Source organism: Petaurus breviceps, unplaced genomic scaffold (genome assembly GCF_028583685.1).
Source record: "Petaurus breviceps papuanus isolate PSGF00001 unplaced genomic scaffold, PetGlider_PUasm1.0 186, whole genome shotgun sequence".
Taxonomy (NCBI): domain Eukaryota; kingdom Metazoa; phylum Chordata; class Mammalia; order Diprotodontia; family Petauridae; genus Petaurus; species Petaurus breviceps.
Genome location: NW_027185798.1, coordinates 24,666,443 through 24,686,348, shown reverse-complemented (window position 1 = coordinate 24,686,348; position 19,906 = coordinate 24,666,443). Strand labels below are relative to the sequence as shown.

General features: G+C 40.7%; 1 protein-coding gene across 5 annotated transcripts in view; it reads right to left on the bottom strand.

The window, feature by feature from the left end:
- ATAD5 (ATPase family AAA domain containing 5) overlaps positions 1-14,205 on the bottom strand; it is a 31,117-nt gene extending 16,912 nt beyond the window's left edge. For 2 of the 5 annotated variants that reach the window (XM_069089879.1, XM_069089882.1), the window contains exons 1-10: positions 12,111-12,499; positions 8,845-10,763; positions 7,873-7,954; positions 5,245-5,409; positions 4,699-4,825; positions 4,283-4,364; positions 2,247-2,428; positions 1,627-1,784; positions 1,090-1,249; positions 77-421 (exon numbers count right to left, since the gene is read on the bottom strand). In XM_069089879.1, coding sequence (XP_068945980.1) covers positions 77-421; positions 1,090-1,249; positions 1,627-1,784; positions 2,247-2,428; positions 4,283-4,364; positions 4,699-4,825; positions 5,245-5,409; positions 7,873-7,954; positions 8,845-10,763; positions 12,111-12,185 — 3,295 coding nt within the window. In that variant the 5' untranslated portion in view covers positions 12,186-12,499. Of the gene's footprint in view, positions 1-76; positions 422-1,089; positions 1,250-1,626; positions 1,785-2,246; positions 2,429-4,282; positions 4,365-4,698; positions 4,826-5,244; positions 5,410-7,872; positions 7,955-8,844; positions 10,764-12,110; positions 12,500-13,018; positions 13,675-14,007 lie in introns of those variants that run through there. The other 3 variants (XM_069089880.1, XM_069089881.1, XM_069089883.1) reach the window with 3 other exon arrangements.
- Positions 14,206-19,906: the final 5,701 nt, after the last annotated feature.

Here is a 19,906-nt window from a genome sequence, read left to right as displayed (position 1 = left end):
ATACATAAGTGCAGGGATACTTTTGACTATCGTAAGAAGGGAGACTAAAAGGCTCTGAATCATTAGGAAAAATTACCAGAGTTGGATGTTCCCTCTAATGGAAATTTCTTATCTTCATCTATTATCACAACATCAGAATCCTGGGCTGTGTTCTTTTCTTTCTTACATGTTACACTTCCCAAAGCCGCCTGCTTTTTCTTGGAGGTCCTGGAACACTGTCCTTGACCAGACTCCCTCTTGCCCTCCGGGGAGCCAGTGCCCTGCCTTCTGGTAGGGGAGGGTCCCTCAGGTAAATCCTTCCTCATTAGGTCCTGATCACATTCATCACCTGGTTTTCTTCTCTTTGACTTGTGGTTTTCACTCTCTCCTCTTTTCCTCTTAGCCTCCCTTTGACTGTCAATGGATTTTATTTGTGGATGTCCTACATGAGGGTTGAAAAATAAGACACATCTTTAATAAGTGACAAAAACACAACTTTAATACCTTAAAAACCTTCCATAAAATAAGCCTATCAGAGCACTGGCTCCAGTGTTGAGAAGACCTGGAGATCGAATCCCGGGCTCAGACACTTAGCACCCACCCAGAAACACCTGGCCGTGTAACCTTGAGCAAGTTACTTAACCCCAATTGCTTAGGGGCGGCCAGGTGGCTCAGCGAGTAAGAGTACCGGCTGCAGTGTTGGGACGACCTAGAGATCGAATCCCGAGCTCAGACACTCAGCACCACACCCAGAAATAACTGGCTGTGTAACCTTGAGCAAGTTACTTAACCCTGATTGCTTAAAAAAAAAAAAATAAGCCTATCACAACAGTTAATGCTTCTTCCCAGCGCAGTGGCATACAAATACTCTCTCAACTCAAAGAAGCTACTCTTCTCATCAAGGTGACAAGTACGGTGTAAATTCACATAAGCCTTGTTTTTTTTAACAACTACAATGTGGGCAGATCACCAAATAACTAAATGAGATCTGCTTCTGATGGATGGCTTGAGGCTTCTGTTTGAAGACTCTTTTTTAACTTCCATTCCTAGGACAGCCCTTTGAAAAATGCAATTTAGTATGAATCATAAGAATTATAAGACGTCACTAACCTTGTTTACTTTGACATCCAAAAAGTGCCTGGTGCTCAGTTCGCTTTTTTAAAAACTGTATAAAAAATCTCTTTAAAGGAAATTGAGGATTAGACCACTTAATTTCCTCCAGTAAAATCTTTCTTATTTCTTCTGTAAAATCTTTTCTTGATCCCAACAACTGCAATTTAATGCAAAATATTTAATGCAAGTTCCACTTTAATCATTTTTATTACACTATAACCCAAATCCCCCCTTGAGAGAAGTCACTAATGATGCATGAACCTTGCCAGTAAGTTTGTGTCAAGCTTTTGTTGAGTTTTTAGGTTCATATTATTGCTCCTTTGCCTTTAATTTCCCAAGGTATTACTGAAGACATCTAAATTTCAGTGAAAGTACTATATTTGAAAAGAAATTCAAATCAGTAAGTACCTACTACTCAACTATTGGTAGGTATGTGGCAGGCACTGGCACATTGATTTATATAAATAATTATATACTTTACCCTTTGACAATGGAAACAGTGTCCTAATAGTAACAATGTCCTATAACACTAACCGCAACTGTAGAGTTACTGGTTCTGGGTCTGGAATTCAGAGCTGAAAATTCACCAAGGGCAATGCAGTGTTTGGTGACATTGGTTACACTGGTATTCGGATCTTTAAGATCAGTTAAGAGAGGGCATGAAGGGGGTGTCAAGCTCCACAAACGGTTCCCTAAAGGAAAAGCAGAAACAGATGCTTTTACTTTCATTTCTTACTAGCCAAATGAATATTTGTTGAGTAATTATTGTATGCACGTGAAAAGACTTGAGAACAATTATACAGTAACATGCACATGCCAACAGGGGTTGAATGAGTTTGCTAAAAGAGTCAAAACATCAGAATGCATGACTTTCTGACTAATATTTTATTCTCCTACCATGCTGCCTGTGTTTATTAATATATTTAAAATTTCCTGTACAATTGCTACAGGAAGTTACAATGAAACATCTTTTGACTTGTAAAGCAAATAAAAGAGGTAAATAAATAAAATAAAAATTATAAATATGATACGTAATAATAAATGTAAATAAATAATAAAATAAAGGCTAAGAGAGGACACACAATCCATCTAGTGCTCAGCACTAGATACTTATGCAGTTTAGCAAGATTCACTCCCAAAGACAGACAGCTTACAGTTGTCCCGCTGCTGTATGTGAACGACTGTCTGGAAACAGGAACTTCTCACAGAGTAGACTTCTAAGGCAGCTGCTCTCTTGGCAATATGGCGTTTCAATGAATCTGGTAAGCCGCTCATAAGAAATTCACGCTTTGCTTTAAATTGCTCATCATCCTGAGAGTTTTCAGATACATCTTGACTTTGAACAAAATGAAAAAAATAAATAATAAGGTTTTAGGGTGAAAGAAATAAATAATGGAAAATAAAAATAAAGGAAAAATGTTCCTTGGAGAATGGTTATCTAAGAGAGAAACAGGATGTGCCAAAGACCCTATTTTTCTTATTAATTTCAACCATATGAAAAGTCGATCTCTAGAGAAGTCAGACACCATTAAGCACTCTTTTATATCTAAGATAAACAAGTGATCTCTTTAACAAGGAACAGAACACTGTTAAGGACCATGCACCCTAATAGGTCAGTCAGTAGGACTTCTCTTCAGATTCCTAGATGCTGAGATTTGTGCAGTCATGACAGTGGATGTTCCCTCTGTCTGCCTGCCTAGAACAGGTACAAGACTGCTTATTCCCAGGGTAGACAGATATGAGAAGGGAGGATGAAAGCATGACCAGCTTCTGCTTCCCTCCCTCCTTCTACAGAAGTGTGAGTTGTACACAAGAGACACGTAAAGCAAAGAGAAAGGACAAGAGAGCAGCTGCCCCAGACTCAATGCTGATTTTCCAATGGGATGCAGATGATGCCACACACAGGTGACAATGGGTTAAAAAAAAAGTTTCACAAGTAAATAAGGAAATGCTTAGGAATTTAAATTAAAGTCAAGGTAATTCTGAGAAATACTGTAAGGTGAATTTTAGTGTAGAAGGTGGATTTCTGTTATTCTTACTTAAGAGTTTAGTTTCCCAGGATCCATGGCCATAACAATCTCTATTTCCCAGGCTCATGACTTGTAAACATCTCCACCATGCTTGCACAGTATTATATAATGATAAATAATATAAAAATTTATGTTTAAATCGTAAATATCCACTGAGACTGCACAGTGAGATAACGTAAACTTGTGAGGCTATTGCTGACAATGCCTTCTCTGTCTGTTGCCCTCTGAAGCAGGTGGGCACTGGTCAAGGAATAGGAAATTCTCAGGGTTGAATACACAAGCTGGAATGCTGTGTGTGCCTTGATCTGCCCCCATCAGGGCTTGGGGAGAATCTGTTTGCTTCCACTGGCCCCCACTGAGGCTTGGAGAGATTTAGGGGAGTGCACAAGCTGTGCCCTTCTTGACTGACACCCTCGTAGGGGTCGTTGCCCCCTCTTCTTGCCGCCCCTTTGAGAAAGATGATTAGGGAATGCTGGAGGAGTTGGTGCTCCCATTACCAGCAACTCTCTTGTGAGAAGGCTAGGCTAGAATAAAATAAGACTATTAACCCTGCTGAAGCTGTCTTCCTCTCTGACCGGATCAAGAGTGAACTTGTGCTAGGAGCCCTCCTGTGTGCTAGTGCTGCCTGTCTTACAAACACACATACTGACACTCCAGAATTTTCTGTGTATTCTTTAAAGCACCTTGTTAAAAAACAGCTGGGCTGGCCAGTTTAACTAACCTGCCCCCAAAACAGAAACCATAAGCAGGAAGGAATATAAGGATATAAAACCACAGAACTTTACTGTGCCATAGCCCTGGACCGCTGACAATGAAGAGGTTCCAAGAAATCAGCTACCCACACAATGTCCCTTCATTCATCTTTTTCCTTTTATTTCTCTCTCTCTCAGACCCTTGGATCTCCTTCCAGTCATTGAAAACAGGAGGACCAAAAACTAATGGCAAATCCTTTAAACAGCAATTACTGCTGAAAACCTTATAACAACCTATGTGTGCAGTATGGAAAGACCTGCAAAAACTGAGAAATGTTCACACTTTACCATTAGTTAAAGCATACATGGAACACTACACAGTTCATATGTTTGAATCTCAAACACCACAAATATTTAAAAATACTTTGTACAAATTTTTCTAAGTTTTTTAACTTGCATAAGACTAACCTGTTGTAATCAAAAATCACGATAGGTTCAGTTGTTTTCTGAGTTTTTTTGGGCAGGAACAGAGGAGCCACTTTTATTTTTCCTTGAAAGAACAAATGCACAGATCAGCATTCATGTTTTCTATCTTTACTTATTCCCAAATGGTTTCTAAATTACTTTTTCTCTTCCCTTTATTAGGAATAAACTATTGTAACACACTAAATGATGTCAGGTGGAAGATTCGTGGATATTTGGTAAATTAGAATTCATCATGCTTCTACTTTTAAAGGTTCACCAATGGAAAACTTTTTCTTAGAATATTAAGTATGATTTTAAATGTTAAACTCTTCAAGAGAAGAAATAGTGCCCATTTCTAAAAGGCATTACCAACAAAAACAAAAATTTTTAACATAAATATTCTCATGAAAGCAATATACCACATAAATCCTTAGTAGTCTTGGTAACTCTTTTCCCCAGCACATCATTCAAACACTGAATTTCCTTCTGTTTGTTCTCTGTACTCTGTGAAGAAGCAGGACTTGAATCTATAATTATAACTGAATCCTAAAATGAAATAATAAAGAGATTCAAGATTTTTTTAACCCATCATATGTAATAATTTGCATAAAATTTTTATGTAGAATTTAAAAGTTGAATGAAATTTTTAAAAATCCCTCCATTGGACAAACTGTTCTCTTTTCTCCTCCCTTTTGGAATAGGCCTCGAAGAAAGGGAAGTATTTGAAGAGCCTCATTTACACCACACACTTTTGTGACTGGGAGAACAGAAGCCCACTTTTGGAGGCTTTAGCAGCTCGGTCATAAGTTAGATCCTTAGATGTAGTACTGTTGTGTCTGGGTATACACAAAGATGTTATTTCCCACCACCACAATGATGTGAATGAATACCACGTGCAGCCCTGAAAGATCTTTCTCCTCCCAAAGTATCCCATTTCTGTCAGTGAGTCTCTGGAGCACACTCACATCTCTCTCTGATAACTTTCTCCTTTCAATAAGAGCCTGCTGTCTGGAGGAACGCCGCAGAGGGGTCAACGCCCCCTCATTCATTCTTGACTTGCTCTGCTGTGTGGCTTTGGCTTTTTCAATCAACTGCTTTGCCTTCGAGATGTTTTTAGAAACATTGCTCGCCTAGTAATGAAAATTCAAAACAAGATTCTGTAACACTATGTAATAATTCATACAGAATGTTTACTGAAGAACTTGCCAGCTCACCACTTTCAACATTAATAGAGAAAGCAGGAAAAAAGATTTACAAATTTTTAATGAGTCACATTCTATCCAGTTTTGGGTTCGATTATATTGGGCTCACCCTCACCTTCATTGCTTGTCTGAATTTGTTTGGATGAAAACAGTTTAATATTTGCAAATTTTTTTTCTGAATTTCTTTTTTGGTTTTGGTTTTTTTTTTGCTTTTTGGAGGGGGGAAGGTAGGGCAATTGGGGTTAAGTGACTTGCCCAAGGTCACACGGCTAGTTTTGTGTTAAGTGTCTGAGGCAGAATTTGAACTCAGGTCCTCCTGACTCCAGGGCTGGTACTCTATTCACTGATCCACCTTGCTGCCCTCTGTTTCTAAATTTCTAATCAGAACATTAAATTAATTATAAGCAAGAGGACGTTTCTCATTATCTTAAAAGTTATCTATTCTCTGATTTGGGCCACCAAAACCAGGAAAAGTACAAGTTACAAATATTAAATACAATTAATCACCAAGCATTTACTAAATACCTACTGTGTGTCACACACTGGGGATATAAAGACAAGAGTGGAACAGACCCTGCCCTCAAGGAGCTTACATTCACTTTGGGGAAACAACTTGTACTATGCCAGTATTTACAGAATTCTGGGCAGTTTGGGAAGGAAGGAGAGTAGCAGCTGGGGAGATCAGGAAAGGCTGAGTCTTGAAGGACATAAGCACTCTTATGAGACAGGGGGCAAGTATAAGAAAAGGAAAAGGAAAAATACCTGACCGTATGACTACTAAAAATAAAAAAAAAACATTTACACATAAAAATGCAAAAGGAGGTAATTAACGATAAGTGCTAACTGATGCAAACAATGCTATAGTTTAGAACTGAGGAGAAAAAGAGAGAGATCTCTTCTCTGGTTTATATTAGATGGAAATAGGATCTCATCTAAGTCTGATCTGATAGGTGGAATTGAGATAGATGGAGACAAGAGGGGAACATTTTAGAACAGAATGGCACAAGGCAGGAAAGCTCCCAGGTTAACTAGAGGACAGTGAGAAAAGGGATTTATATATAGGAGGCCTGGACTATTAGATTAGAGACCTTAACTGCCAGGCTAGGTTTTAACCAGTAAGGCAGGAGAGACTGACTCAAAGTTCGAAAACAAGAAGGGAAGTGACCATGAAAGGGACACTTAAGGCTACCTGTGAAAGCTTCAGCATCATGAAGGGCAGAATGGGAAGGGGAGAGGACAGAATCAGGGAGACTATGAGGACACTCTGAACTCCTCTCTGAGAGTGACAGCAGTAAGAATGGGAAGGGCAAAGATAAGCACAGGCTGCCAAATTCCTAGGTCAGTCCACATTCCAAGCCTGGCTGGCTTTCATCACACTGGGGCAATGACAGGTGAGCGGGGGGTGCCTGCTCTAAGCAAGCAGCTCAAAGACCACCTCAGAGAGCAAGATCTCTGGGAACCAAGAACACTGCTCACTTCTTACCCTTAGGGGCCAACTTTAAAGTGGGAAAGAGACCTGGTAGATGATTATCAAGGTTGAGATTCCCAGAGGCTTCCCCCAGTAATAACCAGCAGATAGAATCAATCTTGTTCAGAATAAAAATGCCTCTGGGATAAAAGATTATGAATGCAAAGGATTCTAGGTTATATAAAAATGACCAAATTGCCTAAGAGTATAAGGATAATGTCCCCAAATGTAAACAGATAGAGGCCACATGATAGAGTGAAGAGTTAGCCTCAAAGACAGGAAGCCCTGGTATCACCTAAGACCCAAAATGACTGTGTGATCCTAGACAAATCATTTACCCTACTGGTGCTCTAGGCCAATGTTGTTCAGCTCAAATAGAAATGGGGGCCATTGAACCTTACAGTAGGATCCCTGTGGACTGTATATTGACTTAGTTTTAACATATATTATCTATGTTTTATTAGATATTTCCCAATTACATTTAAATCTGGTTAGGGCATGTTGGACACCTCTGCCAGAGACTAATACTGTAAACTACATTGTGTATTGGTGGAAACATTGAAATTATAGGCCCAGTCCCTACTCCTATTCAAATGAATCTTATTTTTCTTGGGATAATAATAAATTTCTGAGCCAGTAACTATATATTAGCTAAATATGGAAAAGGATGACTAGAGAGTTATCTCAGAGAAAATCTTTGACCATTTCAGGCCTATTATTTTTAAGGTAATTTACCATAACAATAAGGTACCTTGACAAAACTAAAGGAGAAATAAAAATACTATGAAAAATGTTTCAGGATGGTAATTAATATGTCTATAAAAATACATATTAGTTTTCTTTCAACTTATTTCTGCCAGTGTCAGTTTTTAAAAAGAAAAAAGAGAAGATAAAATTTACTGAATTCTCTCCTTTTTAATTACCTTTCTACTCTTGGGAGTAAAATCTTCATCTGTTTCAGTTTTCTTGGATGTAGGAGGAGAACTAATTCTGGTAAATTTTATCCTGAAAAAGGCAAGATGTCAAGAAATATTTTATTCATCACCATGTAAAATCCTCAACATCTAATACACACAACTAGAGATTCAATTGGATTATAAAACAGGAAAACAAAAGGTGACCCTAATCATTTTCTTTTTTTTTTTTAAGCAATCGGGGTTAAGTAACTTGCTCGAGGTTACACGGCCAGTTATTTCTGGGTGTGGTGCTGAGTATCTGAGCCCGGGATTCGATCTCCAGGTCATCCTGACACTGGAGCCGGTGCTCCTACTCGCTGTGCTAGCTGGCCGCCCCAACCCTAATAATTTTCAAACTACATACTCAGATGAAGAATTAAATTCAAGTAAGACAAATTAAACTTTTGTTTGAAAAGATTTCAAAATCAGGACTTTAAAAAACACTAAGTGATGTTGAAAACTATCTTTATATGTAATTGGAAAAAAAAGACTATTAAGAAAAAAAACCCACCACTAAATGAACTTTAAAGCAAGTTTGACCTTAAGGTCACTTTCTCTTATTTACCAGAAGGCATGCATTTTCCTATTATGATATAGTTCACCTATCCTACAAATAAGTTTCTACAATTTATTTCTAATCCAAACCTTAACTGTATAAAATTCATTATATAAAGGACAGTAATTCTGAAACACTACAGTTTAGATACTTTGAAAAATTAGAATTTCATCTAAAACACATCTAGGTTTCCTAGGTAATAACACATGATCCATATATAAAATTTGTCTAATAAATGGTATTTTAAAGTTCCCTTTTCATTCTGTAGATTCACAAGTTAGATTCTAAGTGGGGAAGGAAACTAAAAATAATTTATTATGAATAGGAGCTATTTTCTAGCACACAAAACACTCTAGAGCATTCCAGGAAAGACAAGTTTTTACCTAATAGGGCTCTTTGAGTCAAAGGGCCCTGTTATCAATTCAGCCATATACAAGTCATGCTGTTCCAAAGATGTGCTGGCAGTTGCTTTAGTAGAAACCTTTCCAGGGCTCTCAACTTGTATATTTTCAGAATCAGTGTCTTCATTCATTACCATACTTTTTCGTGAAAATTTTCGGGTCGATTTTGGAATGAAATCATTTACCAGGCCATCATCCACAACATCTTTAGGATATGTCATTCCAACTGGTGTAGCGATTTTTCTTGAGGATTTACGGCTAGCTTTGGGAGTGGAAATATGTAAAGGAGGGCAGTCTGGGACGTCTTCAGAAATGGTGCTGATAATGCTGAGGGAGAAAGTGCTTTCGGAAGTTTCAGTTTTCTGTTGTCTCAAACTTCTGACGCTACTTGGACTTCGCTTCATAGTTACATCACATGGGGTACTTCCTTCCTCAGTGGCATCCGCAAGTGCCAATATTCTCTTACACTTTTTCTGAAGCTTTTTCCTTTTTCCTTTGGTTGGTCCTCCTTTAGGATCACAAGGCTCTGAATTGTCATTATTTGAATCTTTCTGCATTTTAGGACATTCTGTTACCTGAACTGAGTCATCTTTACCCCCTTCCTCTTTTAAGGATTTTTCCTGAGCATCTTTCTCTTTTTCCAAGGATTTTTTGACTCCACTTTTAACAGCATCAAATGCAGGTTGCCTGAAAGCATTCATGAACTGCTGTCTTTCTTCCACGGTACATTTTGGCTTTGTGGGTTCAGGGCCTCCAGTGTCTAACACAGCCAATTCTAATTCTTCCTCTGCTATAACTACATTGGATTTTCTTTTCTGAACTGTCTGTTCATTTTCAGGCTCAGGAATCCTATTTCCAATTTCACTTTCCTTTTGTTTCAAGAAAATTGATGGTATTTTCAGAGTCCTTTTCCCCTTTATCCTTGTAATAGGCTTTGGTGGCACAGCATGGATTTGTGCAAGAACAGTCACTGTTTTAAGGGGCAGCTGCTGGGAACTTTCACTGGTTTCAGGATCACTAGTGTTCCCACTTTTACCAACTTCATCAGGAGTGTCAGAATGACTACAAGCTGACATTTTTGGTCCTTGTATGTGCTTCAATGGGTATACTGCCTGACTTCTTAAAAATTCTTCATAGGATACAGTTATTGTATTATCATTTATCTGGGTTCTCTTGGACACATGAACTCCAGGGTTGGAATCACTTACAGGATCCACAACTTCATCAGTTTTCAGTTCCATTCCTTGATTATTGTCCTTGGGGTCCTTTTTGGATTGCTGGCTGGATTCTTTTTCTAATGAAAAATTTCTAGTTAGGTCTTTATCATCTTTGTGCTTCCTTTTCCTTAATTTTTTACCGTCATTTTTTGTGATGCTTTGTTCAGCGTTTACTTTCTTTCTATCTTTTTGGGAGGACATTGTGCTTGATTGCTTATTGTTATTGTGACTACTTTCTGAGAAGGGCTGTACATTTTTCAGAGTAAGTAAAGCAAAAGTATCACTATCACTACCCACAAAAACATTATTTAAACTCATTTCTTCTCTGCTGTCATCACTACTAATTATTATGGGTTCATTTTCCAATTTTTTAATATCATTTAGTTGTTGAGATAAATTAATTCTCTTTCCCCTTGACTTAGACTCTAAATTGGAGGGATTGTTCAAAAGTGTTTTCCATTCTTTGCTATCATCAACATGCAATGGTTTAGATGACTGTATCTTACACTCCTTAGCTACAGAAGGCTTTTCATTTATGGGTGAAGTCCTTTTAAAATAATCCAAGATGTTATTAGATTTTGGTGGGGAGAAAACTTTGTCTCCAGTCTTTCTTACAGGTGACATATATTCAGTAATGGTTTTACAGGAAGCTCCATCATCTTCTTTCCTTTGCTTCTTGCATGGCTTTAAGTTTAAAAGAAAAGAAAAAAACCATGTAATTGGGGGAAAAGAAGTTGTAAAAAAAAAGAAAAGTCCTACTTATAACAGCAAAAAGAAATTTATATCAATTAAATAAACAAATGAAGGAATGAAGAAAAAGATTTTTAAAATAAAAACCACTAATTTATGTATTTCAAATAAGGAAACTATATCTGAAAAATAAGAAAACATTAGAAATACTGAGAACAAAGCGACTTATATGACTTACGCACTCTTTGCCCCATTTCCATTTTACAAACTGTTGTCTTTTACAGCAATAGTCAACCTTCTTCCAACACAGTTTTTAAGGAGGAATCTGAAGTAATGGGTATCTTTTCATGATTAGTAAAAATAAGTTATCTGGTTATCATATTTAACAAAAACAAAGTAAGTATTGGTGGCTCACTCAAATTTAGATTTCATGGAGAATCTTTAAAGTTCGGTTTTTACCAAGTTTCAAGTTTTTACCTAACTCTTGGGGGGTTTTTTGGCAAGAGTTTTTAACAAGAAGCAAAACTGAACCAAAAATGTTTTTCACCATGTCTCATCTCTTCCAAGATGTAAATGCTGAGTGTTCAAAAGACAGGCAGCAGATTGAGGAGAAACTCTGAGTTTGGTTTATCACTTATTTTTAAGTAAAGCTGATGTGGGGAAACTCAGGTACATCGACCAGAACCAAAACAATTACTTGCCAACTAAATGTACAGGTGTGATAGCTCAAATGGAAAGACTGTCACAGTTTCCATGTCACAGAAGTAGCTGTCACTTGGGAGAGAAGGGGACGCTCCACAGGCGGCTTCTGTCACTGTCCCCATCACGGCCGGCCCTCCATGGGGGCTGCAGTCCCCCTGCTCGGCTACGAGGGAAGAGTCTGGGGGCGGCAGGTCACACGAGGAAAGGCCACCCGGAGAGACGGGTGGGAGGCTGGGTGGACCGTCCAAAGAGCCCGCGGCTCCCAGGGGATGCATCAAAGGACGCCCGGGGGGGGGGGGCCTAGCTGTGCAGGTGGGGAAACTGAGCCGCGGGGATGGGTAGCCACGGGTGATGGACATCGAGGTGGGCTCCGTTCCTGGGGCCTCTAAGGCTTTCCTCTTCCGCCCCACTGAGGACCCGGCGAGCATTTATTAAGCACCTGCTGTACCGCGTATCGCTTAAGCGCAGCCCCCTCCCCCAGCCTAGACTGTACCCCTCGCCCCCCCGCCCCGGCTTCCCAGCCTCCTGGGGCAGCCAGGCGGGCCCCTCCCGCACCGGAGAGGCTCGGTCCAAGAGCTCGGGGGCCAGCTGCCCCGGGAGGTGGTGAGCTCCCCGCCGGGGGCAGGCTGCAAGGCTCACCTGGGTGTCCAAGTCCTTCCCCGGCACTCGGGGCGGAGCCGCCGCCGCTGCAGCCATGGCCAGGACCCCAACCATGGTCCCCAGCTCGGCTCCCGGGCTGCCGGGCCCTCAGGAGCGGGCAGGGCCAGGACCGGAGCCGGCTCGCGCGGGTGCCATAACGTGGGGGCCGGGCCCCGGGGAGCGCGGGGCGCGGGAAGAGACCCCCCGCAGAAAGGGCGCGGGCGCGGGACCCCCCAAGCCAGCGGCGGCGCGCGGGCGCCTCCCCCTCCCCCCGCCGGCGGGCGACCCTTGAGGGTCTGGGCGCCGGGGCTGCGCTGGCGTCCGATCTGGGCGGGCGGGGGGAGGGTGCAAGTGGCACAGGAGGCCCGAGCTCGGCGGGCACAGATTCTTGTCAATTGGGTTTTCGCGCCGTCCGGGAGCGCCGGAAGCGGGGGCGGGGCACTTACGCACATCCGGGACGGGGAGTGGACGGCGGCCCATGAGGGCCAAAAGCCTAGCGCTGACAACGCCGGCGGACCTTGCAGTCGGTCCGCCTTGGTCGCGGTTCCTAGACTCAGGCACCTGCTGAAGGGCTGCTAGCGCGAAGGGAGTCTGGAGCCAGCTGGTCCGACCCCCTGGTTTACAGAGAAGGAAACTGAGCCCCGAGGAGTGAAGCAATTTGACTCCTCGGGTCCCTCCGATAGCAAGTGCCTGAGGCTAGAAGGAAGCCGGCAGACCCGGCAGACCCGGCACTGAGCCCGGGCGGGCTCTCCCCGTCCAGCCCTCTACGTCGCTGTGCCCCCCTGCCTGGTAAAAAGGCTGCCTTCCGGACCATGTCGCCCAACTCTCCCCTAGGAGCTCCCGTGGCTCCCCATGCCCCCCAGGTCAATCGCAGACCATTCTGTGCGGCATTCAAAGCCCTTCCCTACCTGTCCAGACTTGGCAGTTTAGGGGTGCTCGGAATACCGCGATCTCCCTTTAATTCGGAGCACAAATGTGGAGAGACTACGCGAGCCATTGGGGGAGGGTCTCCAAGTCCCACCCTGCATACACTGGCTGTGACTTCGAAAGGCAATGAACTCCTGGAGGGGAGTCGGTGACCCGAAGGCCCTTCCCCTAATCCTCCTCCCATGCGCTCGAGTGGTTAGGAAGGTCTGCAAGAGGCAGATTGTTATGGTAACATTGTCTTTTTTATGGTAAAAATGGATGTGCCCACTTTGTGGATTGTCCCGGTACCATCCAAGAGAAAGGATCAGCCAGAAATCCAGATTTCTATCTTGTTAATATTTTAGAGCACTATTTCATTTTCGTTTTCCACATCCTGAGATCAGTATTGAAGTGAGTGAGCAAAGTGCCCCCCACATCAGGAACTGTGTGAGCTCGGATTGAAAGAACTGGGAGACCGATGGAAGAGCTTGAAGGCAAATGATTTCTGGTAAACTCCCCGAAGCATTTGGGAGAGTCAGCTCATGCTCACTGGAAACCCTCTAATGATACCAGCTGGCTAATAATAGCCAAATTATTATTTAAAATTCTGAATATAAACAACACAAAAGAGCATTTCAATATATGCATCAGGAGACCAAAAAAAAAAAAAAAGGATTCTCTATGGAATTGCAAATCTCCATTTTGTAAGATTGCTTTTCTTTAGATATACGATAAATTCCACAAGTTGTTTTCAAAACTGTCCTGCTTGTGTTCCATCTAAAGTTCACTTCCTTATGTTTTAATTTCTGCATTTTTTAAAATGTTTCCGTGGTCTTCTTATTTTTGGCATAAAAGTGCTAACCCTGCCTTTATGATAACAAAGAGAAAAGGGAAGTACAGCAGGATGTATAGTGAACTGCCTAGTCTATTTCCTTCACAAAAATCTAGAAAATACACCAGAACAAATCCTAAACACAGGCCAGGAACTTGCCAAACTCAGACTGTGAGACAGTGATCAGACTTTGCCTCGGATCAAACTACTTTAGGAGCACTCAAAGTTTTCAGGTTTCCAGCCTGAGCTGCCCCAAGATCCTAGAATAACCCAGTACTCCAAGAAAACAGCAGCAGGACCCAAGAACACACAGGCTCAGCCCAGACACTCCCTCCAGAATTGTGAGTCTGGAGTAAGGGAGTAGACTGAAAGAATGATCAAACAAAAAAAAGAATCTTCCCATAAAAAGATATTATGGTGACCAGGATGCTTAGGACACAAACCCAAAAGAAGATAATGACCACAGAACATCTACAAGAAAAGCCTCATGGGGGCGATTAGGTGGTGCAGTGAATAGAGCACTGCACCAGCCCTGTAGTCAGGAGGACCTGAGTTCAAATTCAGCCTCAGACACTTAACACAAAAACTAGCCATGTGACCTTAAGCAAGTCACTTAACCCCAATTGCCCTCCAAAAAGAAAAAAAAAAGACTCAGAGGAAAACAAGCTTGGGGACAAGTTCAACTATAATTCATTGGGAATATAAAGCAAACAATTTTTTTAAGTAAATGGGTGTTTTTAAAAATGTTTTTATAAATGAAATGAGAATGCAGGGAGTGGGGATAGAAAAAAATCAAGAAAGAATTGGAAGGGGAATGAACAGCTACGCACAAGAGGTACAAAACCTTATTCAAGCAACAAACTCCCTGAAAATTAAAATGAACCAAGTAGAAGTTAATAACTCCATGAAACAACAAGAAATATCAAAATAAAATCAAAAGATTGAAAAAGAAGAAAATGTAAGACATCTCATAGCAAAAACAATTGACCTAGAAAACAAATTGATGAGATTTAAGAATCACTGAAACCTGAAAACCATGACCAAAAAAAGAGTCAAGATCAAATTTCAAGAAATCATAAAAGACAACTGCCCAGATCTTAGATCGAGAGGACAAAGTGAAAATGGAACCCTCTGGTCACTTTATGTGAATGAAATACCAAAAATCAAAATTCCCAGGAATACCATATCCAAAATCTAGAATTTCTAGGTTAAAACAAAAATACTGCAAGCAACCAGAAATAAAGAATTCAAGTATCGAGCATCCATAGTCAGGATTGTAGACAATTTAGTAGCTACCACTATAAGAAAGTGGAGAGCTTAGAATCTGATGTTCCAGAAGGGAAAAGCTATAGGCTTGCAAACAAGAATAACAATTAGAGAAACATAATGCTACAGGGATAAAAGTAGATCTTTAACGAAATAAGGAACTTCTAAGCATACTTGAGGAAAAAATCGAGTTGTATAGGAAAAATACAAATACAAAAGTCAAGAGAAATATAGAAAGGTAAACATGAGTACGTAATAATAAGGGATTAAACAAAGATGAACAATTTACATTTTAATATTGGAAGATGATACATGTGTCCCATCAGAACTCTATTGTCATCAAGGGCCAAGAAGTCTAAGAAGACAGATGACATGGAAGAGGTTTAGTTATGTTTTGATGATCTTAAAAGAAGAAAGGGAAAAGGAATATACTGTGGAGGCAGAGGGATGGGGGAAAGAGAAAGGAGAAGGAAAATGATATAATCAAGATGCTGGAGTAGAAGACTATACAAATAAGGAGGAAGGGGTTAGAGGAAGTGGGTAACATGACCCACACTCTTATCTGAACTGGGTAAAAGAGGAAAGAATATACAAACACAATTGGGTACAGAAATACAGTTCGCTCAGGAGGGAAAGGGAGAAGAGAGAAGGGAGAATAAGGAGACTATTTTAAGGGAGGGATTAATCCTGACCAAAATAAACATTAATGTGGGTAGAACAAAAACTGAGGTTGAAAATAAAAGAAAGAGAGACTAAGAACCTGTAATTGGCCTCTGTGTGAAGGAAAAAGAAGAGAGGCAGGAGAGCAGAGGCAGACCATACCAAACCTAGGCCACTGGTGCTGAGCATACTCCTCCTCTCTACAACATTCTATATAAGAGTGAGGTGTGTGGGAAACAAATAGAAAGAAAGATAATAGAATGGGATGAAAGGGAATACACAATTATGATCCTGTCAATGTGAATGGGACGAATTCACTCATAAAACTGAAGAGAATAGCAAAATGGATTTGAAAGCAGAATCCAACAATATATTGTTTACAAAGAACATATGTGAAACAAAGGCTCACACAGAGTTAAAATGGGTTTGAGAAAAATCTATTGTGCTTGCACTGAAGTAAATTAGACTTAAGAATTGTAATCAATCTGTTGACAGAACAATCTATGAAACAACAGTTTCATAGGTCTGATAATGAAACATGTACCCACCTCCTGACAGAGAGGTGATGGATTTATGGTACAGAATGAGATATACCTTTTGGATATAGCCAATGTGACAATTTATTTTGCTTTACGATGCATATGTGTGCAAGAGTTTTGCTTTTCTTTTTCATCAGCAAGGAGAAGAGAAAATGTTTAAGAGAAAATTAATGTTTTCAAGTTGACAAAAGTTGACAACTTTGACAAAAAGTTGACAAAAGTCACAGTGATAACTACTGTTAATCTTGGCTAAGAGACTTAGACTCATTAAAACCATCTGAAAGTGAACTTTGAAGAACTACTGTTTAGACATTTTACATTTCACCTTTGTTCTGTATTGTCTCCTTCAAAGTCCATGTTTTTAGGTAAGCTGGTCTGGGAACTTGGCTTTTTCTTTTTGTCAATGACTGATTTTTCTGGAACTTCAGAAACTTTTCTTGTTGTTGAATGGAGTCAACTCCACTTATTGGACCCAGTACCTCTGGATGTCTTGAACTTACAAGGTCTCCTCCAAACCTTGAAAATTATATTCTACACAGGAAAGTAAATACAAAGTAGAAAAGGTGGCCTGGCAGACACTTACTAGCTATGTGACCCTTGGCAAGTCACTTAACCCCATTGCCTCCAAAAATGGAGGACCCAGATACAGATACAGCCAGGACCCAGGTACAAGCTGAAATACACATGAAAATGGTCAGGAGGAAGTAGAAAAAGAGGACAGCCTATCCCTCCAACCTGTTCTTGGGGTGTTTAATAAATAGCATTCTATTTGCTACATGGCATAATTAAAACAGAGGACTGAGCTAGAAGCTTTATTTTCTTTTCATTCATGAAGCTTTCCTTCTCACTGCTACTATTATAGGGCAGAGGGAAAATTAAGGAACCCTTCAGGGTTTGCCATGTCAGACAAAAATTCCAAGTCATTTCATCACTTCACCAGGGAGTTCACCAACTCTAACACACCCAAATGCTGAAGCAGGCAAAGCATATTTGTGCATGCTCTGTACAGCCTACGTTATACCAACAATTATCCAAACATATAAGGAATGCCTCAGTAGATAGTAATTGCCTATCCCCCTCACCCAGTACCCAACTATCATATCCAGGTTCCTTGAAATTGTTTGAATTTACTAGCTATTCAATCACCCCTCTAGAAACCCAAATTTTTCATCTTCATCTCCCCTAACCAGTCAGAATTAGCTACATGTTATTATGTATTATATTAACAATATATTAATTAATTATGTAGCAAAAGTATACATACTCAAAATAGACTGCACAGTAGCTAAGAGATAAGAATCAAGGACAGAACTCTCATCACTCCTTTCCCAAAGTTTCAGGGAGTATAAGTTGTGAGTTTTTATGACCCTGTTTCCTGAGTCAGCTTATTAGTGTGGCCTTGTAAGTTAGTAGAACAAGAAAAAGAAGTTTGAGAATCTACTTGATCAGTCCTGCCCATGCTACTATATCAGATGACTATATCAGTCACTTAGAGGAGGGTTGAAGGACATGACAAACTTGCCAGGTGATCAAATCCAGGAGCCTCTGGGCTTGAATGATTACCACTTTGCAGTACCAGATGTGTGAAGCATTGGAGTCTTATAAATGCAGTTTCTCAGGGCTGGAACTGCAAATAAAATTGCAAGGACAGGGAGAAAGGGGGGAATGTGTGCAGCTATTGCTTCTTGACAGAGAAGAAGGAAAACCTCTATAGTAGGGGTAGGAATTAGGTGTAGCCTCAGGGCAGTTTCCTGGCTTCACATTCATTTTCTCCTCCTACTCAAACCTTCCCACCTTCCATCTCTCTCATAAGAGACAATCGATATTGCAAGCACCAAAAAACATTACAAAAAACAAAATTACAGCCGACCAGTTACCCATGTAGAAATTATTTCTGAATTGTTAGTACATGATAAAAAATTAGAGTAAAGAATAAAATTCAGAAGATTGTAGGTGTGTAAATCAACCAATTAATAAATATTTATTAAGTACCTCCTATATGCCAGGCACTGTGTTATAAACACTGGGGATTAAAAAAGAGAAAAGAAAATCCTCACCCTCTCTGAAGTTTACAATCCAATATGGGAGACAATTTGCAAATATATACAAAGTAAGATCTACGCACAGAATAAATAGGAAATAATTAACAGAGGAAAGGCTCTAGAATTAAGAGGAATTGGGGAAGGCTTATAGTAAAAGATGGCATTTTAGTTGGGACTTAAAGGAAATCTAGGAGGTTAGTAGTCAGAGTAGAGAATGGAAAGCATTCCAGTCTTGGGGAACAGCCAGAGAAAATGCCTGGAACCACAAGATGGAGTGTCGTGTTTGTGGAACCAGGAGACCAGTATCACCGGATCCAGGGGTTGTTGGGGAGTAGGTTATAAGAAGACTGACATGATAGAAAATTTGATCCCAGAGTCAATAGGGAGCCAGTAGAATTTATTGAGTAGGGGAGTGACATGATATGACCCCTAATAAAGGAAAATCATTTGAGTGGTTGAATGAAGGATAGGTTGGAGTGGGGAGAAAGTAGAGGCAGGTAGATCCATGTGCAGGCTATTTCCATAGTCTCAGAGTGAGGTGATGAGGGCCTGTACTAGAGTGGTAGCTGTGTAGGAAGAGAGGTCAGTGTATATGAGATGTTGCAGAGGTGAAATCAACAGGTCTTGTACCTAGAATGAAATGGGGCGGGAGGGGGGAGGTGAGAGAGAGTGAAGAGTTGACTATGTCTCCTCAGTTGTGAGCTTGAAGGACTGGGAGGATGGTATTGTTCTCTATGGTAATAGAGAAGATGGCGGGGGAAGGAGGATTTTAGGGGGAAAGATAATGAATTCTCTTTTGGACATGTTGAGTTTAAGATGTCTACTGGACATCCAGTTTGAGATATTTGAAAGGCAGTTGGAGAGATGAGATGGGAAATCATTTGAGAGGTTGGGGCAGAAAAAGTGGTTTTGAGGGGCGGCCAGGTAGCACAGCGAGTAAGAGCACCGGCTCCAGTGTCGGGATGACCTGGATCAAATCTGGGCTCAGATACTCAGCCCCACACCCAGAAATAATAACTGGCCATGTAACCTTGAGCAAGTTACTTAACCCCAATTGCTTTAAAAAAAAAAAAAGTGGATTTGAGAATTATCAGCATAGAGATGATGATTAAACCCATGGGAGTTGATGAGATCACCAAGTTAAGCAGTATAGAGAAAGGAGAGGAGTGGAGCCCAGGACCAAACTGTGGGGGACATCAACCATTAGAAGGTGTGATCTGGAAAAGGTCCCACAAAGGAGACAGAGAAGGTGGGGCCAGATAAAAAGGAGGAGAGAGTATGTAGCCGCAAGCACCCCAAGCGTGCTCAGGGTGGCTGGCCATACAGGTTCTTGGATCTGCTTTGTTAAAGGAAAGCAACTCAAAATGGGTTAACAAGCTTACTTTAATCAGTCAGACATATATCGTTTACTTTGTTCAGGAGAAAAGGTCAGCACCCCGAACTTCAAAGTATACAGGCAGAATTATCAAGACAGAAACAGATCAAGTAGACAGATTTCCAAACTGTCCAACCATTACATCCATACCCAGTCAACATCTGGGTTTCCACATA